The 15168-nt window shown below is 51.8% G+C and overlaps 1 protein-coding gene across 1 annotated transcript in view; it reads right to left on the reverse strand.

Annotated features, from left to right (window-relative positions):
• Window positions 1-2229: 2229 nt before the first annotated feature.
• The window catches only part of map2k7 (mitogen-activated protein kinase kinase 7), a gene marked incomplete at its 3' end in the record, with an annotated part of 120472 nt that continues 107533 nt past the window's right edge, over window positions 2230-15168 (reverse strand). The window contains exons 7-9 of the mRNA XM_070869829.1: window positions 13481-13588; window positions 11179-11358; window positions 2230-2310 (exon numbers count right to left, since the gene is read on the reverse strand). Of these exons, the coding sequence (XP_070725930.1) occupies window positions 2230-2310; window positions 11179-11358; window positions 13481-13588 (369 nt within the window). The remainder of the gene's footprint in view (window positions 2311-11178; window positions 11359-13480; window positions 13589-15168) is intronic.

Consider the following 15168-nt stretch of genomic DNA (forward strand, 5'->3'; position numbering starts at 1 on the left):
GGTGGGGAAAATGTTGGAATCAATTATTAATGATGAAATAGCAGCGCATTTGGAAAGCAGTGACAGGATCGGTCCAAGTCAGCATGGATTTATGAAAGGGTAATCATGCTTGACAAGTCTTCTGGAATTTTTTGAGGACTAGTAGAGTGGACAAGAGAGAACTAGTGGATGTGGTGTATTTGGACTTTCAAAAGGCTTTTGACAAGGTCCCACACAAGAGATTGTTGTGCAAAATCAAAGCAAATGGTATTGGGGGTAATGTACTGATGTGGATAGAGAACTGGTTGGCAGACATGAAGCAGAGTCAGGATAAATGGGTCCTTTTCAGAATGGCAGGCAGTGACTAGTGGAGTGCCGCAGGGCTCAGTGCTGGGACCCCAGCTCTTTACAATAGACATCAATGATTTGGATGAAGGAATTAAGAAATATCTCCAAGTTTGCAGATGACACTAAACGGGGTGGCAGTGAGAGCTGTGAGGAGGATGCTAAGAGGCTGCAGGGTGACTTGGACAGGTTAGGTGAGTGGGCAAATGCATGGCAGATGCAGTATAATGTGGATAAATGTGAGGTTATCCACTTTGGGGGCAAAAACACAAAGACAGATTATCTGAATGGTGGCAGATTAGGAAAAGAGGAGGTGCAACGAGACCTGGGTGTCATGGTTCATCAGTCATTGAAAGTTGACATACAGATACAGCAGGCAGTGAAGAAGGCAAATGGTATGTTGGCCTTCATAACTAGGGGATTTGAGTATAGGAGCAGGGAGGTCTTACTGCAGTTGTACAGGGCATTGGTGAGGCCTCACCTGGAATATTGTGTTCAGTTTTGGTCTCCTAATCTGAGGAAGGACGTTCTTGCTATTGAGGGAGTGCAGCGAAGGTTCACCAGACTGATTCCCGGGATGGCTGGACTGACATATGAGGAGAGACTGGATCGACTGGGCCTTTATACATTGAAGTTTAGAAGGATGAGAGGGGCTCTCATAGAAACATACAAGATTCTGATGGGACGGGACAGGTTAGATGCGGGTAGATTGTTCCCGATGTTGGGGAAGTCCAGAACCAGGGGACACAGTCTTAGGATAAGGGGTATGCCATTTAGGACTGAGATGAAGAGAAACTTCTTCACTCAGAGAGTTGTTAACATGTGGAATTCCCTCCCGCAGAGAGTTGTTGATGCCAGTTCATTGGATATGTTCAAGAGTGAGTTAGATATGGCCCTTACGGCTATGGGGATCAAGGGGTATGTAGAGAAAGCAGGAAAGGGGTACTGAGGGTGATCTTATCGAATGGTGATGCAGGCTCGAAGGGCCGAATGGCCTACTCCTGCACCTATTTTCTGTGTTCGTGAGCGTGTCAGTACGCTGGGGTTCGTGAGCGTGTCAGTACGCTGGGGTTCGTGAGTGTGTCAGTACGCTGGGGTTAGTGAGCGTGTCAGTACGCTGGGGTTCGTGAGCGTGTCAGTACGCTGGGGTTCGTGAGCGTGTCAGTACGCTGGGGTTCGTGAGCGTGTCAGTACGCTGGGGTTCGTGAGTGTGGCAGTACAGTGGGGTTAGTGAGAACAGTGAGTGTGTCAGTACGCTGGGGTTCGTGAGCGTGTCAGTACGCTGGGGTTCGTGAGTGTGTCAGTACGCTGGGGTTCGTGAGTGTGTCAGTACGCTGGGGTTCGTGAGCGTGTCAGTACGCTGGGGTTCGTGAGTGTGGCAGTACAGTGGGGTTAGTGAGAACAGTGAGTGTGTCAGTACAGTGGGGTTAGTGAGAACAGTGAGTGTGTCAGTACAGTGGGGTTAGTGAGAACAGTGAGTCAGTACAGTGGGGTTAGTGAGAACAGTGAGTCAGTACAGTGGGGTTCGTGAGTGTGTCAGTACACTGGGGTTCGTGAGAACAGTGAGTGTGTCAGTACACTGGGGTTAGTGAGAATAGTGAGTGTGTCAGTACACTGGGGTTCGTGAGTGTGTCAGTACACTGGGGTTCGTGAGTGTGTCAGTACACTGGCGTTTTTAGTGAGAATAGTGAGTGTGTCAGTACACTGGGGTTAGTGAGAACAGTGAGTGTGTCAGTACACTGGGGTTAGTGAGAATAGTGAGTGTGTCAGTACACTGGGGTTAGTGAGAATAGCGAGTGTGTCAGTACACTGAGGTTGCAGTGAGTGACCAAGTCTTGCTGTCCCACAGGAACGGGCCTGGTTTCCCGATGAATGAAGGATGTTTGATTGCCGACTGCTCCTTACCAGTGAAATGCCCAGACTCCACACATCAGCTCTGATGTCGTAATCGGGTTTGGTGGGATCAGGGGGATCGATCCTCTCCGGCTGTGGACAGAAAGGGACAAGCTAACTCAACACACGGAGTGTGACCATGCTCTCACATTCATACAGCCAGCTCTTCCTCCTGGGTCTGTATAGCTCAGCAGGCCCTCGCCCAGTCTCCTCGACTCGACCCATCCCCTCCCCCTGTCCCCCCTCCATCCTCTCGGAACTCCTCCCCTCGCCCCCCCCTCCCCCTCCCCCCGGAGCTCAACCGCTCCCCTCCCCTCGGAACCCCACCCCCTCCACTCACCCCGGAGCTCCCTCCCGCCCGGTCTCCCCTCCACCCGTCCCTCTCACCCTCCCCTCACCCTGTCCCGGAGCCCCTCCCCTCCCCACCCCCCGTAGCCCCTCCCCCCTCCCCCTACCGTCCCCCTATCCCGGAGCACCTCCCCTCTCCCTCGCCGCAAAGCCCCTATCCTCTCCCCTCCCCCTCACCCCAGAGCCCCTCCCCTCCCCTCTTCCACCAGAGCCCCTCCACTCTCCCCGCCCCCTCGCCACAGAGCACGTACCCTCGCTTCTCCCCCTCACCCCAGAGCACCAGAGCCCCTACCCTCCCCTCCCCCCGTACCCCTTCCCCTTTCCCCATCCCCTCTCCTCCCCGTCCCTTCTCCGTACCCCCTCCCCACCCCGGAGTCCCTCGTACTGTCCCCTCTCTCCATCCCGGAGCCGCTCCCCTCCACTCGGAGCCCCTCCCCCTCCCCTCCCCACCCCTCGCCATGTCCCTTCCCCCCGTCCCGGAGCCCCTCCCCCCTCCTCCCTTCCTTGTTCCCCCTCCCCCATCCCTCTTCCGTTCCCCCTCCCTCCGTCCATTCTCCCCAGAGCCCCTCCCCCTCCGCTCGACCTGTCCCCTCAGAGCCCCTCCTCCTCCCCTCGCCCCAGCTCCCCTCTCCCTGTCCCCCCCTCCCCGTCTCCGGAGCCGCTCTTCCCGTCCCATCCTCTCGGAGCCCCTCCCCCCACCCCCTCTCCCCTCCCCCTGTCCCCGCCCCCGTCCCCTCTCCCTCCCCCGTCCCCATCTCCTCTCCACCCCATCCCCTCCCTCGTCCCCTCCCCATCTCCCCTCACCCCGGAGGGTAGCTAATGCAACCCCACTTTTTTAAAAAAGGAGGGAAGAGAGAAAACGGGTAATTATAGACCGGTTAGCCTGACATCGATGGTGGGGAAAATGCTGGAATCAATTATTAAAGATGTAATAGCAGCGCATTTGGAAAGCAGTGACAGGATCGGTCCAAGTCAGCATGGATTTATGAAAGGGAAATCATGTTTGACAAATCTTCTAGAGTTTTTTGAGGATGTAACTAGTAGAGTGGATAAGGGTGAACCAGTGGATGTGGTATATTTGGACTTTCAATATGCCTTTGGCAAGGTCCCACACAAGAGATTTGTTATGTATGGAGAAAGAGTCAGACTGAATACTGAGATCAAAATAAAGTGTGACCGTAGTCTTTTATTGCAGGTCTCCAGACCTGTGAGGCCTTCTTAAATACCTGTGCTCCCAAGCTATTATGGAATCCCTTGGGACTCCAGGGATGAGCCCTCTGGTGGCTGTACAGAGTATATACACAAGTATACAGATTTAACAAGATTAGCGTGCAAAATTAAGGCACATGGTATTGGGGGTAATGTATTGACATGGATGGAGAACTGGTTGGCAGACAGGAAGCAAAGCGTGGGAATAAATGGGTCCTTTTCAGAATGGCAGGCAGTGACGAGTGGGGTGCCACAGGGTTCAGTGCTGGGACCCCAGATATTTACAATATACATTAATGATTTAGACGAAAGAATTGAATGTAATACCTCCAAGTTTGCAGATGATACTAAGCTGGGTGGCAATGTGAGCTGCGAGGAGGATGCTAGGAGGCTGCAGGGGGAGTTGGACAGGTTAGGTGAATGGACAAATGAATGGCAGGTGCAGGATAGTGTGGATAAGTGTGAGGTTTATCCACTTTGGTGGCAAAACTAGGAAGGCAGATCATTAGTCAGAGGCGGGAGTCCGGGACAGCGTCGGGGAGGCCTATAAAGGACCAGCGGCAGCGTCGAGGAGGCAGTCAGAGAGACCAGCTGGTGCAGCAGTAGGGGCAGAAGCTAAACAAAGAAGTAGAAAGAAATCGAAAGGTGACGTCACAGCCAAGGGGGTAAGTGATTAGTGAGTAGTTTTTCTTTTCCTTTATCAGTACGTAACCTTTATCATTGTTGTTGCCAAATTAAGTTAATCTAAGGGTTAAGTCATGGCAGGAGAGCTCGGACACGTGTTATGCTCCTCCTGTGCTATATGGGAAGTCAAGGAAACACTGAAAGCGGGAAGTGTATCAGCCTGCAGCACCTGACAGACCGCATTGCGGCACTGGAGCTGTGGGTGGATTTACTCTGGAGCATCCGCGATGCTGAGAATGTCATGAATAGTACGTTTAGTGAGTTGGCCACACCACTGGTAAAGGGTATACAGCCAGATAGGGGATGGGTGACCAACAGGAAGTGGAAGGAAGGTAGTATATTGGCCCCTTGTGGTCATCCCCCTGCAAAACAAATACACCACTTCGGGTACTGTTGAGGGGATGACCTATTAGGGGAGAGCAACAAGCAGCCAAGTTCATGGCACCGTAGGTGGCTATGCTGCACAGGAGGGCAGGAAAAAGAGTGGGAGAGCTATAGTGGTAGGGGATTCTATTGTAACGGGAATAGATAGAGGTTTCTGCGGCCGCAATCGGGACTCCAAGATGGTATGTTGCCTCCCTGGTACAAGGGTCAAGGATGTCTCGGAGTGGGTGCAGGACATTTTGAAGGGGGATGGTAAACAGCCAGTTGTCGTGGTGCATATAGGTACCAACGATATAGGTAAAAAAATGGGGTAAGGTCCTGCAAGCTGAATTTAGGGAGCTAGGAGTTAAATTAAAAAGTAAGACTTCAAAGGTAGTAATCTCAAGATTGCTACCAGTGCCACGTGCTAGTCAGAGTAGGAATTGCAAGATAGCTCAGATGAATACGTGGCTTGAGGAGTGGTGCAGAAGGGAGGGATTCAAATTCCTGGGGCATTGCAACCGCTTCTGGGGGAGGTGGGACCAGTACAAACCGGACGGTCTGCACCTGGGCAGGACTGAACCAATGCCCTCGGGGGAGTGTTTGCTAGTGCTGTTGGGGAGGGGTTAAACTAATATGGCAGGGGGATGGGAACTTATGCAGGGAGACAGTGGGAAGTAAAATAGAGGCAGAAGCAAAAGATAGAAAGAAGAAAAGTAAAAGTGGAGGGCGAGAAACCCAAGGCAAAAAATAAAAAGGGCCACATTGCAGCAGAATTCTAAAAGGGCAAAGTGTGCCTCAATGCGAGGAGTATTCAGAATAAGGTGGACGAATTAACTGCTCAGGCAGCAATTAATGAATATGATATAATTGGCATCACAGAGACATGGCTCCAGGGTGACCAAGGCTGGGAACTCAACATCCAGGGGTATTCAACATTCAGGAAATATAGACAGAAAGGGAAAGGAAGTGGGGTAGCGTTGCTGGTTAAAGAGCAAATTAATGCAATAGTAAGGAAGGACATTAGCTTGGATGATGTGGAATCGGTATGGGTGGAGCTGCGGAATATCAAAGGGCAGAAAACGCTAGTGGGAGTTGTGTACAGACCACCAAACAGTAGTAGTACGGTTGACGACAGCATCAATCAAGAAATTAGGGATGCGTGCAATAAAGGTACAGCAGTTATCATGGGCAACTTTAATCTACATATACATTGCGCTAACCAAACTGGTAGCAATACGATGGAGGAGGATTTCCTGGAATGTACTAGAGATGGTTTTCTAGATCAATATGTCGAGGAACCAACTAGAGGGCTAGACATCCTAGACTGGGTGATGTGTAATGAGAAAGGACTAAGTAGCAATCTTGTTGTGCGAGGCCCCTTGGGGAAGAGTAACCATAATATGGTGGAATTCTTTATTAAGATGGAGAGTGACACAGTTAATTCAGAAACTAGGGTCGTTAACTTAAGGAAAGGTAACTTCGATGGTATGAGACGTGAATTGGCTAGAATAGACTGGCAAATGATACATAAAGGGTTGACGGTGGATAGGCAATGGCAAACATTTAAAGATCACATGGATGAACTTCAGCAACTGTACATCCCTGTCTGAAGTTAAAATAAAACGGGGAAGGTGGCTCAACCGTGGCTAACAAGGGAAATTATGGATCGTGTTAAATCCAAGGAAGAGGCATATAAATTGGCCAGAAAAAGCAACAAACCTGAGGACTGGGAGAAATTTAGAATTCAGCAGAGGAGGACAAAGAGTTTAATTGGGAAGGGGAAAATAGAGTATGAGAGGAAGCTTGCTGGGAACATAAAAACTGACTGCAAAAGCTTCTATAGATATGTGAAGAGAAAAAGATTAGTGAAGACAAACGTTAGTCCCTTGCAGTTGGACTCAGGTGAATTTATAATGGGGAACAAAGAAATGGCAGACCAGTTGAACAAATACTTTGGTTCTGTCTTCATGAAGGAAGGCACAAATAACCTTCCGGAAGTACGAGGGGACCGAGGGTCTAGTGAGAAGGAGGAACTGAAGGATATCCTTATAAGGCGGGAAATTGTGTTCGGGAAATTGATAGGATTGAAGGCCGATAAATCCCCAGGGCCCGATAATCTGCATCCCAGAGTACTTAAGGAAGTGGCCCTAAAAATAGTGGATGCATTGGTGATCATTTTCCAACAGTCTATCGACTCTGGATCAGTTCCTATGGACTGGAGGGTAGCTAATGTAACACCACTTTTTAAAAGAGAGAGAAAATGGGTAATTATAGACCGGTTAGCCTGACATCAGTAGTGGGGAAAATACTGGAATCAATTATTAAAGATGAAATAACACATTTGGAAAACAGTGACAGGATTGGTCCAAGTCAACATGGATTTATGAAAGGGAAATCATGCTTGACAAATCTTCTGGAATTTTTTGAGGATATACTAGCAGAGTGGACAAGGGAGAACCAGTGGATGTGGTGTATTTGGACTTTCAAGAGGCTTTTGACAAGGTCCCACACAAGAGATTGATGTGCAAAATTAACGCACATGGTATTGGCGGTAATGTACTGACGTGGATAGAGAACTGGTTGGCAGACAGGAAGCAGAGAGTCGGGATAAACGGGTCCTTTTCAGAATGGCAAGCAGTGACTAGTGGAGTGCCGCAGGGTTCAGTTGTGGGACCCCAGCTATTTACAATATACATTAATGATTTGGATGAAGGAATTGAGTGTAATATCTCAAGTTTGCAGATGACACTAAGCTGGGTGGCGGTGTGAGCTGTGAGGAGGACGCTAAGAGGCTGCACAGTGACTTGGACAGGTTAGGTGAGTGGGCAAATGCATGGCAGATGCAGTATAATGTGGATAAATGTGAGGTTATCCACTGTGGGGGCAAAAACATGAAGGCAGACATTATCTGAATGGTGACAGATTAAGAAAAGGGGAGTGCAACGAGACCTGGGTGTCATGGTACATCAGTCATTGAAAGTTGGCATATAGGTACAGCAGGCGGTGAAGAAGGCAAATGGTATGTTGGCCTTCATAGCGAGGGGTTTTGAGTATAGGAGCAGGGAGGTCTTACTGCAGTTGTACAGGGCCTTGGTGAGGCCTTACCTGGAATATTGTGTTCAGTTTTGGTTTCCTAATCTGAGGAAGGATGTTCTTGCTATTGAGGGAGTGCAGCGAAGGTTCACCTGACTGATTCCTGGGATGGCTGGACTGACATATATGAGGAGAGACTGGATCGACTGGGCCTTTATTCACTGGAGTTTAGAAGGATGAGAGGGGATCTCATAGAAACATATAAAATTCTGACGGGACTGGATAGGTTAGATGGAGGAAGAATGTTCCCGATGTTGGGAAAGTCCAGAACCAGGGGACACAGTCGAAGGATAAGGGGTAAGCCATTTAGGACTGAGATGAGGAGAAACTTCTTCACTCAGAGACTTGTTAACCTCTGGAATTCCCTGCCGCAGAGAGTTGTTGATGCCAGTTCATTGGATATATTCAAGAGGGAGTTAGATATAGCCCTGACGACTAAAGGGATCAAAGGGTATGGAGAGAAAGCAGGAAAGGGGTACTGAGGTGAATGATCAGCCATGATCTTACTGAATGGTGATGCAGGCTCGAAGGGCCGAATGGCCTACTCCTGCACCTATTTTCTACGTTTCTATGTCCTGGGGCTGTGATGATTGATCTCCAACCACCACAACCATCTTCCTTTGTGCTCGGAATGACTCCAGCCAGTGGAGAGTTTTCCCCCCGATTCCCATTGACTTCAGTTTTACTAGGGCACCTTGATGTCACACTCGGTCAAATGCTGCCTTGATATCAAGGGCAGTCACTCTCACCTCACCTCTGGAATTCAGCTCTTTTGTCAATGTTTGGACCAAGGCTGTAATGAGATCTGGAGCCAAGTGGTCCTTGCAGAACTGGGCATCGGTGAGCAGGTTATTCGTGAGCAAGTGCTGCTTGATAGCACTCTCCGTGACACCTTCCATCACTTTGTTGATGATTGAGAGTAGACTGATGGGGCGGTAATTGGCCGACTTGGATTTGTCCTGCATTTTGTGGACAGGACATACCTGGGCAGTTTTCCACATTGTCGGGTAGATGCCAGTGTTGTAGATGGACTGGAACAGCTTGGCTAGAGGAACAGCTTGGTTAAAGGCACAGCTAGTTCTGGAGCACAAGTCTTCAGCACAACAGCCAGGATGTTATCGGGGCCCATAGCCTTTGCTGCATCCAGTGCGCTCAGCCGTTTCTTGATACCACGTGGAGTAAATCGAATTGGCTGAATACTGGCTTCTGTGATGGTGGGAACCTCAGGAGGAGGCCGATAGGGATCATCCATTCAGTACTTCTGGCTGAAGATGCTGGCAAATGCTTCAGCCTTGTCTTTTACACTACGTGCTGGGCTCTGCCATTATTGAGGATGGGGAGCCCCCACCCACTCACCCCCTCACCACCTCCTTCCCCCCACCCCACCCCCCCTCACCACCTCCCCCATCCCCTCCCTCCCCTCCACATCCCCCCTGCCCCTCGGAGCCCCCCCCCCTCCTCTTCCCTCGCCCCGTCCCCTCGGACCCCCCCCGCTTGCCCCGGAGCCCCTCCGCTCACCCTGGAGCCCGTCCCCTCCCTCCCTCGGCCCCATTTCCCAATTGCCCCCTCCCCCGGAGCTCCTCCCACTCTCCCTGGAGCCCCTCCTCGTCCTCTCCCCTCGGAGCCCCTCCCTTCATCCTGGAGCCCCTTCCCACTCTCCCCTCCCTCCCCTCCGCCCGTTCCCCCCCTCCCCTCCCCGTCCGTCCCCTCGGAGCCCCTCCTCCTCCTCCCCTCGCCCCGGAGCCGCTCACCATCCCCTCTCCCCATACCCCCTCTCCCGGTCTCGGAGCCCCTCCCCCCGCCCTCTCCCCTCCCCCTCAAGGCCCCTCCCCTCGCCCCAGGAGCCCTTCCCCTCGCCCCTCCTCTACCTGTCCCCCCTTTTCCCCTCCCTGTCCCCTCGCCCCAGAGGCCCTCCCCTCGCCCCAGAGCCTCTCCCCGTCCCCTCGGAGCGCCGCCTCCTCCTCCCCTCTCCCCGGAGCACCTGCCCCTCCCCTCGCCCCAGGGCACCTCCATCCTCCCACCTGTCCTCTCCTCTTGCGTCCCCCCCACCCTCCTCTCCCCGTCCCGTCACCTCCCCGGGTCCCATCCCATCCTCCCCCCCCCCCCCCCCGGTCCCCTCTTCCCCATCACCCCTCCCCCCCCTGACCCGCCCTCCCCACTCCTCTCGGAGCCACTCCTCCTCCCCCCCTCTCCCCTCAGAGCCCCCCTCTTCCCCTCTCCACGACCCCTCCCCGTTCCCCCCCTCCCCTCTCCCTGTCCCCCCTTTCCCCGTCCCTCCGGAGCCCCTCCCCCCGTCCGAATCCCTCCCCTTGCCCCAGAGCCCCTCCCCTTGCCCCCTCCCCTCACTCCAGAGCCCCTCCGCTTGCCCCAGAATTCCTCCCCTCGTCTCCCCCCCCCTCGGCCCAGGAGGGGTCCCCCCACCCTCCCCCTCGCCCCAGGAGTGGTCTCCCCTCCCCCTTGCCCCAGGAGGGGTCCCCCAGCCCCCCCTCGCCCCAGGAGTGGTCTCCCCTCCCCCTTCCCCCAGGAGGGGTCCCCCCACCTCCCCCTCGCCCCAGGAGTGGTCTCCCCTCCCCCTTGCCCCAGGAGGGGTCTCCCCTCCCCTCTCCCATGCCTCAGGAGGGGTCCCTCCCCTCTCCCAGGAGTCCCTCCCCCTCCCCTCTCCCAGGAGTCACTCCCCCTCCCCTCTCCCAGGAGCCCCTCCTCTCGCACAGGAGCCCATGCCCCTCCCCTCGCCCCCGGAGTCCCTCTCCGTCCCATCTCCACCACCCCCCAAGCCTTTCCACGTCATACCCCCCAATCCCCCTCCCTTCGCCCCGACCCCTCCCCCTCGGAGCCCCTCCTCCTCCCCCTCAGAGCCCCTCCTCCTCCCCCTCAGAGCCCCTCCTCCTCCCCCTCAGAGCCCCTCCTCCTCCCCCTCAGAGCCCCTCCCCCTCCCCCTCAGAGCCCCTCCCCCTCCCGAGCCCTTCCCCGCGGAGCCCCTCCCCTCGCCCCGGAGCCCCTCCCCATATCCTCTCCCCGGAGCACCTTCCCGTCCCCTCTCCCCGGAGCCCCTCCCCGTCCCCCCTCCCTTTCCTGTTTAAACATTTCTCTGCACCAGAACGTCCCCCCACCAATGCTAGCACTGGTCAGGTGCTCCCTGTTACAAGGAACCATCAATACTTCAGCAAATACTCCACTTTCCCCTCTGTGAATTACAAGATGTCCTGCTCTCCACACTGCGGGATACCCCAACATGCCCGTCTCTGCACCCATGGGACTCACCGCCATATACGCTGCACATCCAGCGCTCCTCGTCTTCGCTTTCGAGTCCACCAACCTCCCGCTGATCCCGAAATCGCACAGCTTGATCTGACCCCGCTCGTCCAGTAGAATATTAGAGGGTTTGACATCTCTGTGAATGACACCATGCTTCTCCTTCAGGTAGAAGAGAGCTTTGACAATCTGCTCAAACAAAGTAACAGTCGTATTTACTGATCTGGGACTTTTTAACCTTGCGTCCAGCTTTAAGTCAGCATGGTTCGAAACATTACCACACAGCATCACACTCAGAATGGCAGGCAGTGACTAGTTGGGTGCAGCAAGGTTCAGTGCTGGGACCCCAGCTATTTACAATATACATTAATGATTTGGATAAAGCAATTGAATGTAATATCTCCAAGTTTGCAGATGACACTAAGCTGGGTGGCAATGTGAGCTGTGAGGAGGATGCTAAGAGGCTGCAGAGTGACATGGACAGGTTAGGTGAATGGGCAAATACATAGCAGATGTGGTAAATCTGAGGTTATCCACTTTGGTGGTAAAAACAGGAAGGCAGATTATCTGAATGGTGACAGATTAGTAAATGGGAGGTGCAACGAGACCTGGGTGCCATGGTACATCAGTCATTGAAAGTTGGCATACAGGTACAGCAGGTGGTGAAGGCGGCAAATGGCATATTGGCCTTCATAGCGAGAGGATTTGAGTATAGGAGCAGGGAGGTCTTACTACAGTTGTACAGGGCCTTGGTGAGGCCACACCTTGAATATTGTGTACAGTTTTGGTCTCCTAATCTGAGGAAGGACATTCTTGTTATTGAGGGAGTGCAGCGAAGGTTCATCAGACTGATTCCCAGGATGACAAGACTGACATATGAAGAAAGACTGGATCAACTAGGCTTATATTCAATGGAATTTAGAAGAATGAGAGGGGATCTCATAGAAACATATAAAATTCTGACGGGATTGGACAGGTTAGATGCAGGAAGAATGTTCTCGATGTTGGGGAAGTCCAGAACCAGGGGACACAGTCTAAGGATAAGGGGTAAGCCATTTAGGATCGAGATGAGGAGAAACTTCTTCACTCAGAGAGTTGTTAACCTGTGGAATTCCCTACCGCAGAGTTTTGTTGATGCCAGTTCATTGTATATATTCAAGAGGGAGTTAGATATGGCCCTTATGGCTAAAGGGATCAAGGGGTATGAAGAGAAAGCAGGAATGGGGCACTGGTGTGCATGATCAGCCATGATCATATTGAATGGTGCTCCAGGCTCGAAGGGCCGAATGGCCTACTCCTGCACCTATTTTCTATTTTTCTATCACTTCTGTTTATCCTTGTAATATAGTCTAACAAATTACTTTCTACTCCTTTGCACAAACTATGGTTAGTAAACGGAGCACTCGGTACAGCCCATGGGCTTGAAGATGGAGTGGTCTTTATCAAATGGAGGCTCAACAGACTCTGGTACTTGGTGTGACCACAGCTCCACATGGAGTCTGTGTCTGTGCCCTGGGGGAATGCTGGGCAAGATGGTGAGTGCAAAGCACTCTTCTTCAAAGCAACAGTAAAAATAAAAAGGAACTGAACATGAATAACAAGGACAATGGGCTGTTGCCCAGCCCCACGTCTGGGAGTAGCACTGTAATATAACCGGGATGGCGTTAGTCCCTCGATAGCAGCATAAATAGCCAAGAGCTGCTTCCCTCCTGTGCCAGTGGAAGCACAACAGTTCTTGTTCGAACGGGAAGCCCATGGTCTGGGCCATCCCACAATTCGAGAGGTAACGGGTTCACACGGAGACAAGATTGGGATTCCAACCTTGGTTATTTTCTTTCTCTCCCTGTTGCTTTGGCTGTTTTTCCCAAAAGTACTCGAGAGAAGGTTCCACTGCGTGTGTAAACGCATGTATCAGCTTGGTTCAGTAGGTGGCTATCTCGCCCGGAGACAGACGCTCGTGGGGTCAAACCCCATTATAAACATACCCATAATCTAGGCGGACACTGCAGTGCAATACTGAGGGACTTGCACGCACAGATGGAGTGTTGAACCGAGGCCCTGTCTACCTTCGCACTATTTGGAGGGAGCAGGGAGCTCCCCCGGTGACCTGGCAAACATTCCTCCCTCATCCAACATCATCAGAAAGACCAGGTCATTCACTCATTTAGTGTTTGCTGGATCTTGCTATGCCCAAATTGGCTACCTAATTTGTCCCAACTTAATAACAGAGACTGCGTCTCACAACGTTAGAATATTCCTTTAACTTGTGGCGAGGCACCTGAATGACCAGCCCTTCTCAACCCTTACTTACCGCAACGGTCATTTTGCCGAGAATGCGTTCCGGAATCGGTCCCTGAATCCGTTTCTTCAGCTTCTCAGCACAAGTGCCCATCAGTTCCATGGCAATGAACACGTCAGTCTACACAACATAGGAAACAGCTCCAGGTCACTGCACATATTCAACACCCTTACACAGTTAGCTTGTAGCTTCGATCAAAAGGTTATTCTCGAACACATGCCATCGCAGCCTATGTATTATTGTTGGGGAGGGGAGGGGATCGATCGGACGACAGTAAAGGAGAAGACAAGCCTATGGTAAGCACCCGCTCCCTACATGTTTTGCTTTCAAAAAGGAGTTTATAACATCTCATGGGATCCACCATTGCTCTATAGAAAGGGCAAGTGCTCCCGTGACACGATGAAACTACTTTGAGGCACTTCTCGCTCCTACAACACTGCTGCAGTCCGATTGCAACCCAACCTCCAGCCAACTTTTTAAATAGTTCAACGCCTGTGACATTATTCCATATATATAAACATTCATTAGAAAAGGGAATAAAGCCAGAGGACTGGCAGACAGCTAAAGTTATACCTGTATTTAAAAAGGGAGACAGAACAAGTCCAGGGAACTAAAGACCAGTTAGCTTAACATCGGTGGGAAGAAAATAATGGAACCTTTACTGAAAGATGTATTAGAAAAACATCTAGAAACCAAAAATATAATAAAGAGTAGTCAGCATTCTAAAGGGGAAAGTCATGCTTGGCCAGCTTTATTGAATTCTCTGAAGTAAGAGAGAGTAATGTAGTAGATGTAATATATTTGGATTTTCAAAAGGCCTTCGATAAGGTGCCACCTTGTGATTAAGGTCAGAGCGTGTGGAGCCACGGGACAAGTAGCACAATGGATAGCTTGCTGGCTGAAGAACAAAGAGATGGGGTAAAGGACTACTCAGACTGGCCAATGGTGGGGAGTGATGTTCACCAGGGATCGGTGCCGGGACCACTGGTGTTCACCAGGGATCGGTGCCGGGACCACTGGTGTTCACCAGGGATCGGTGCCGGGACCACTGGTGTTCACCAGGGATCGGTGCCGGGACCACTGGTGTTCACCAGGGATCGGTGCCGGGACCACTGGTGTTCACCAGGGATCGGTGCCGGGACCACTGGTGTTCACCAGGGATCGGTGCCGGGACCACTGGTGTTCACCAGGGATCGGTGCCGGGACCACTGGTGTTCACCAGGGATCGGTGCCGAGACCACTGGTGTTCACCAGGGATCGGTGCTGAGACCACTGGTGTTCACTATTTACAGAAACAATGTGGCCTCGTGAATCGGAAGTACAATTGTAAAATTGTGTGCATGTTCCACAATCGCTCTCGAGCCCTCACTGTTCATGGTCACCGACATCGCAACAGACAAACCAAGTGACATTAATTTCCGTGCTGAAAATGATACCCTTGCTGGGTCGTGCTGTGTGGATGATGCATCTCATTGGAAGGATGGTGAAATAGGCAGACACACGGCAGATGAAATTTAATGCAGGTAAATGTGAAACGATGCATTTTGGTACGTAGAATGAGGAGGCGCAATATAAACTCAATGGTATAATTTTAAAAGGGATGCAGGAACAGAGGGTACTGGGGGTGTATGTACACAAATCTTCAAAAACAGCAAGACAAGTCGAGAAGGCTGTTAAAAATGCATATGGGATCCTGGGCT

Source organism: Pristiophorus japonicus, assembly GCF_044704955.1.
Source record: "Pristiophorus japonicus isolate sPriJap1 chromosome 24 unlocalized genomic scaffold, sPriJap1.hap1 SUPER_24_unloc_1, whole genome shotgun sequence".
Taxonomy (NCBI): Eukaryota; Metazoa; Chordata; class Chondrichthyes; family Pristiophoridae; genus Pristiophorus; species Pristiophorus japonicus.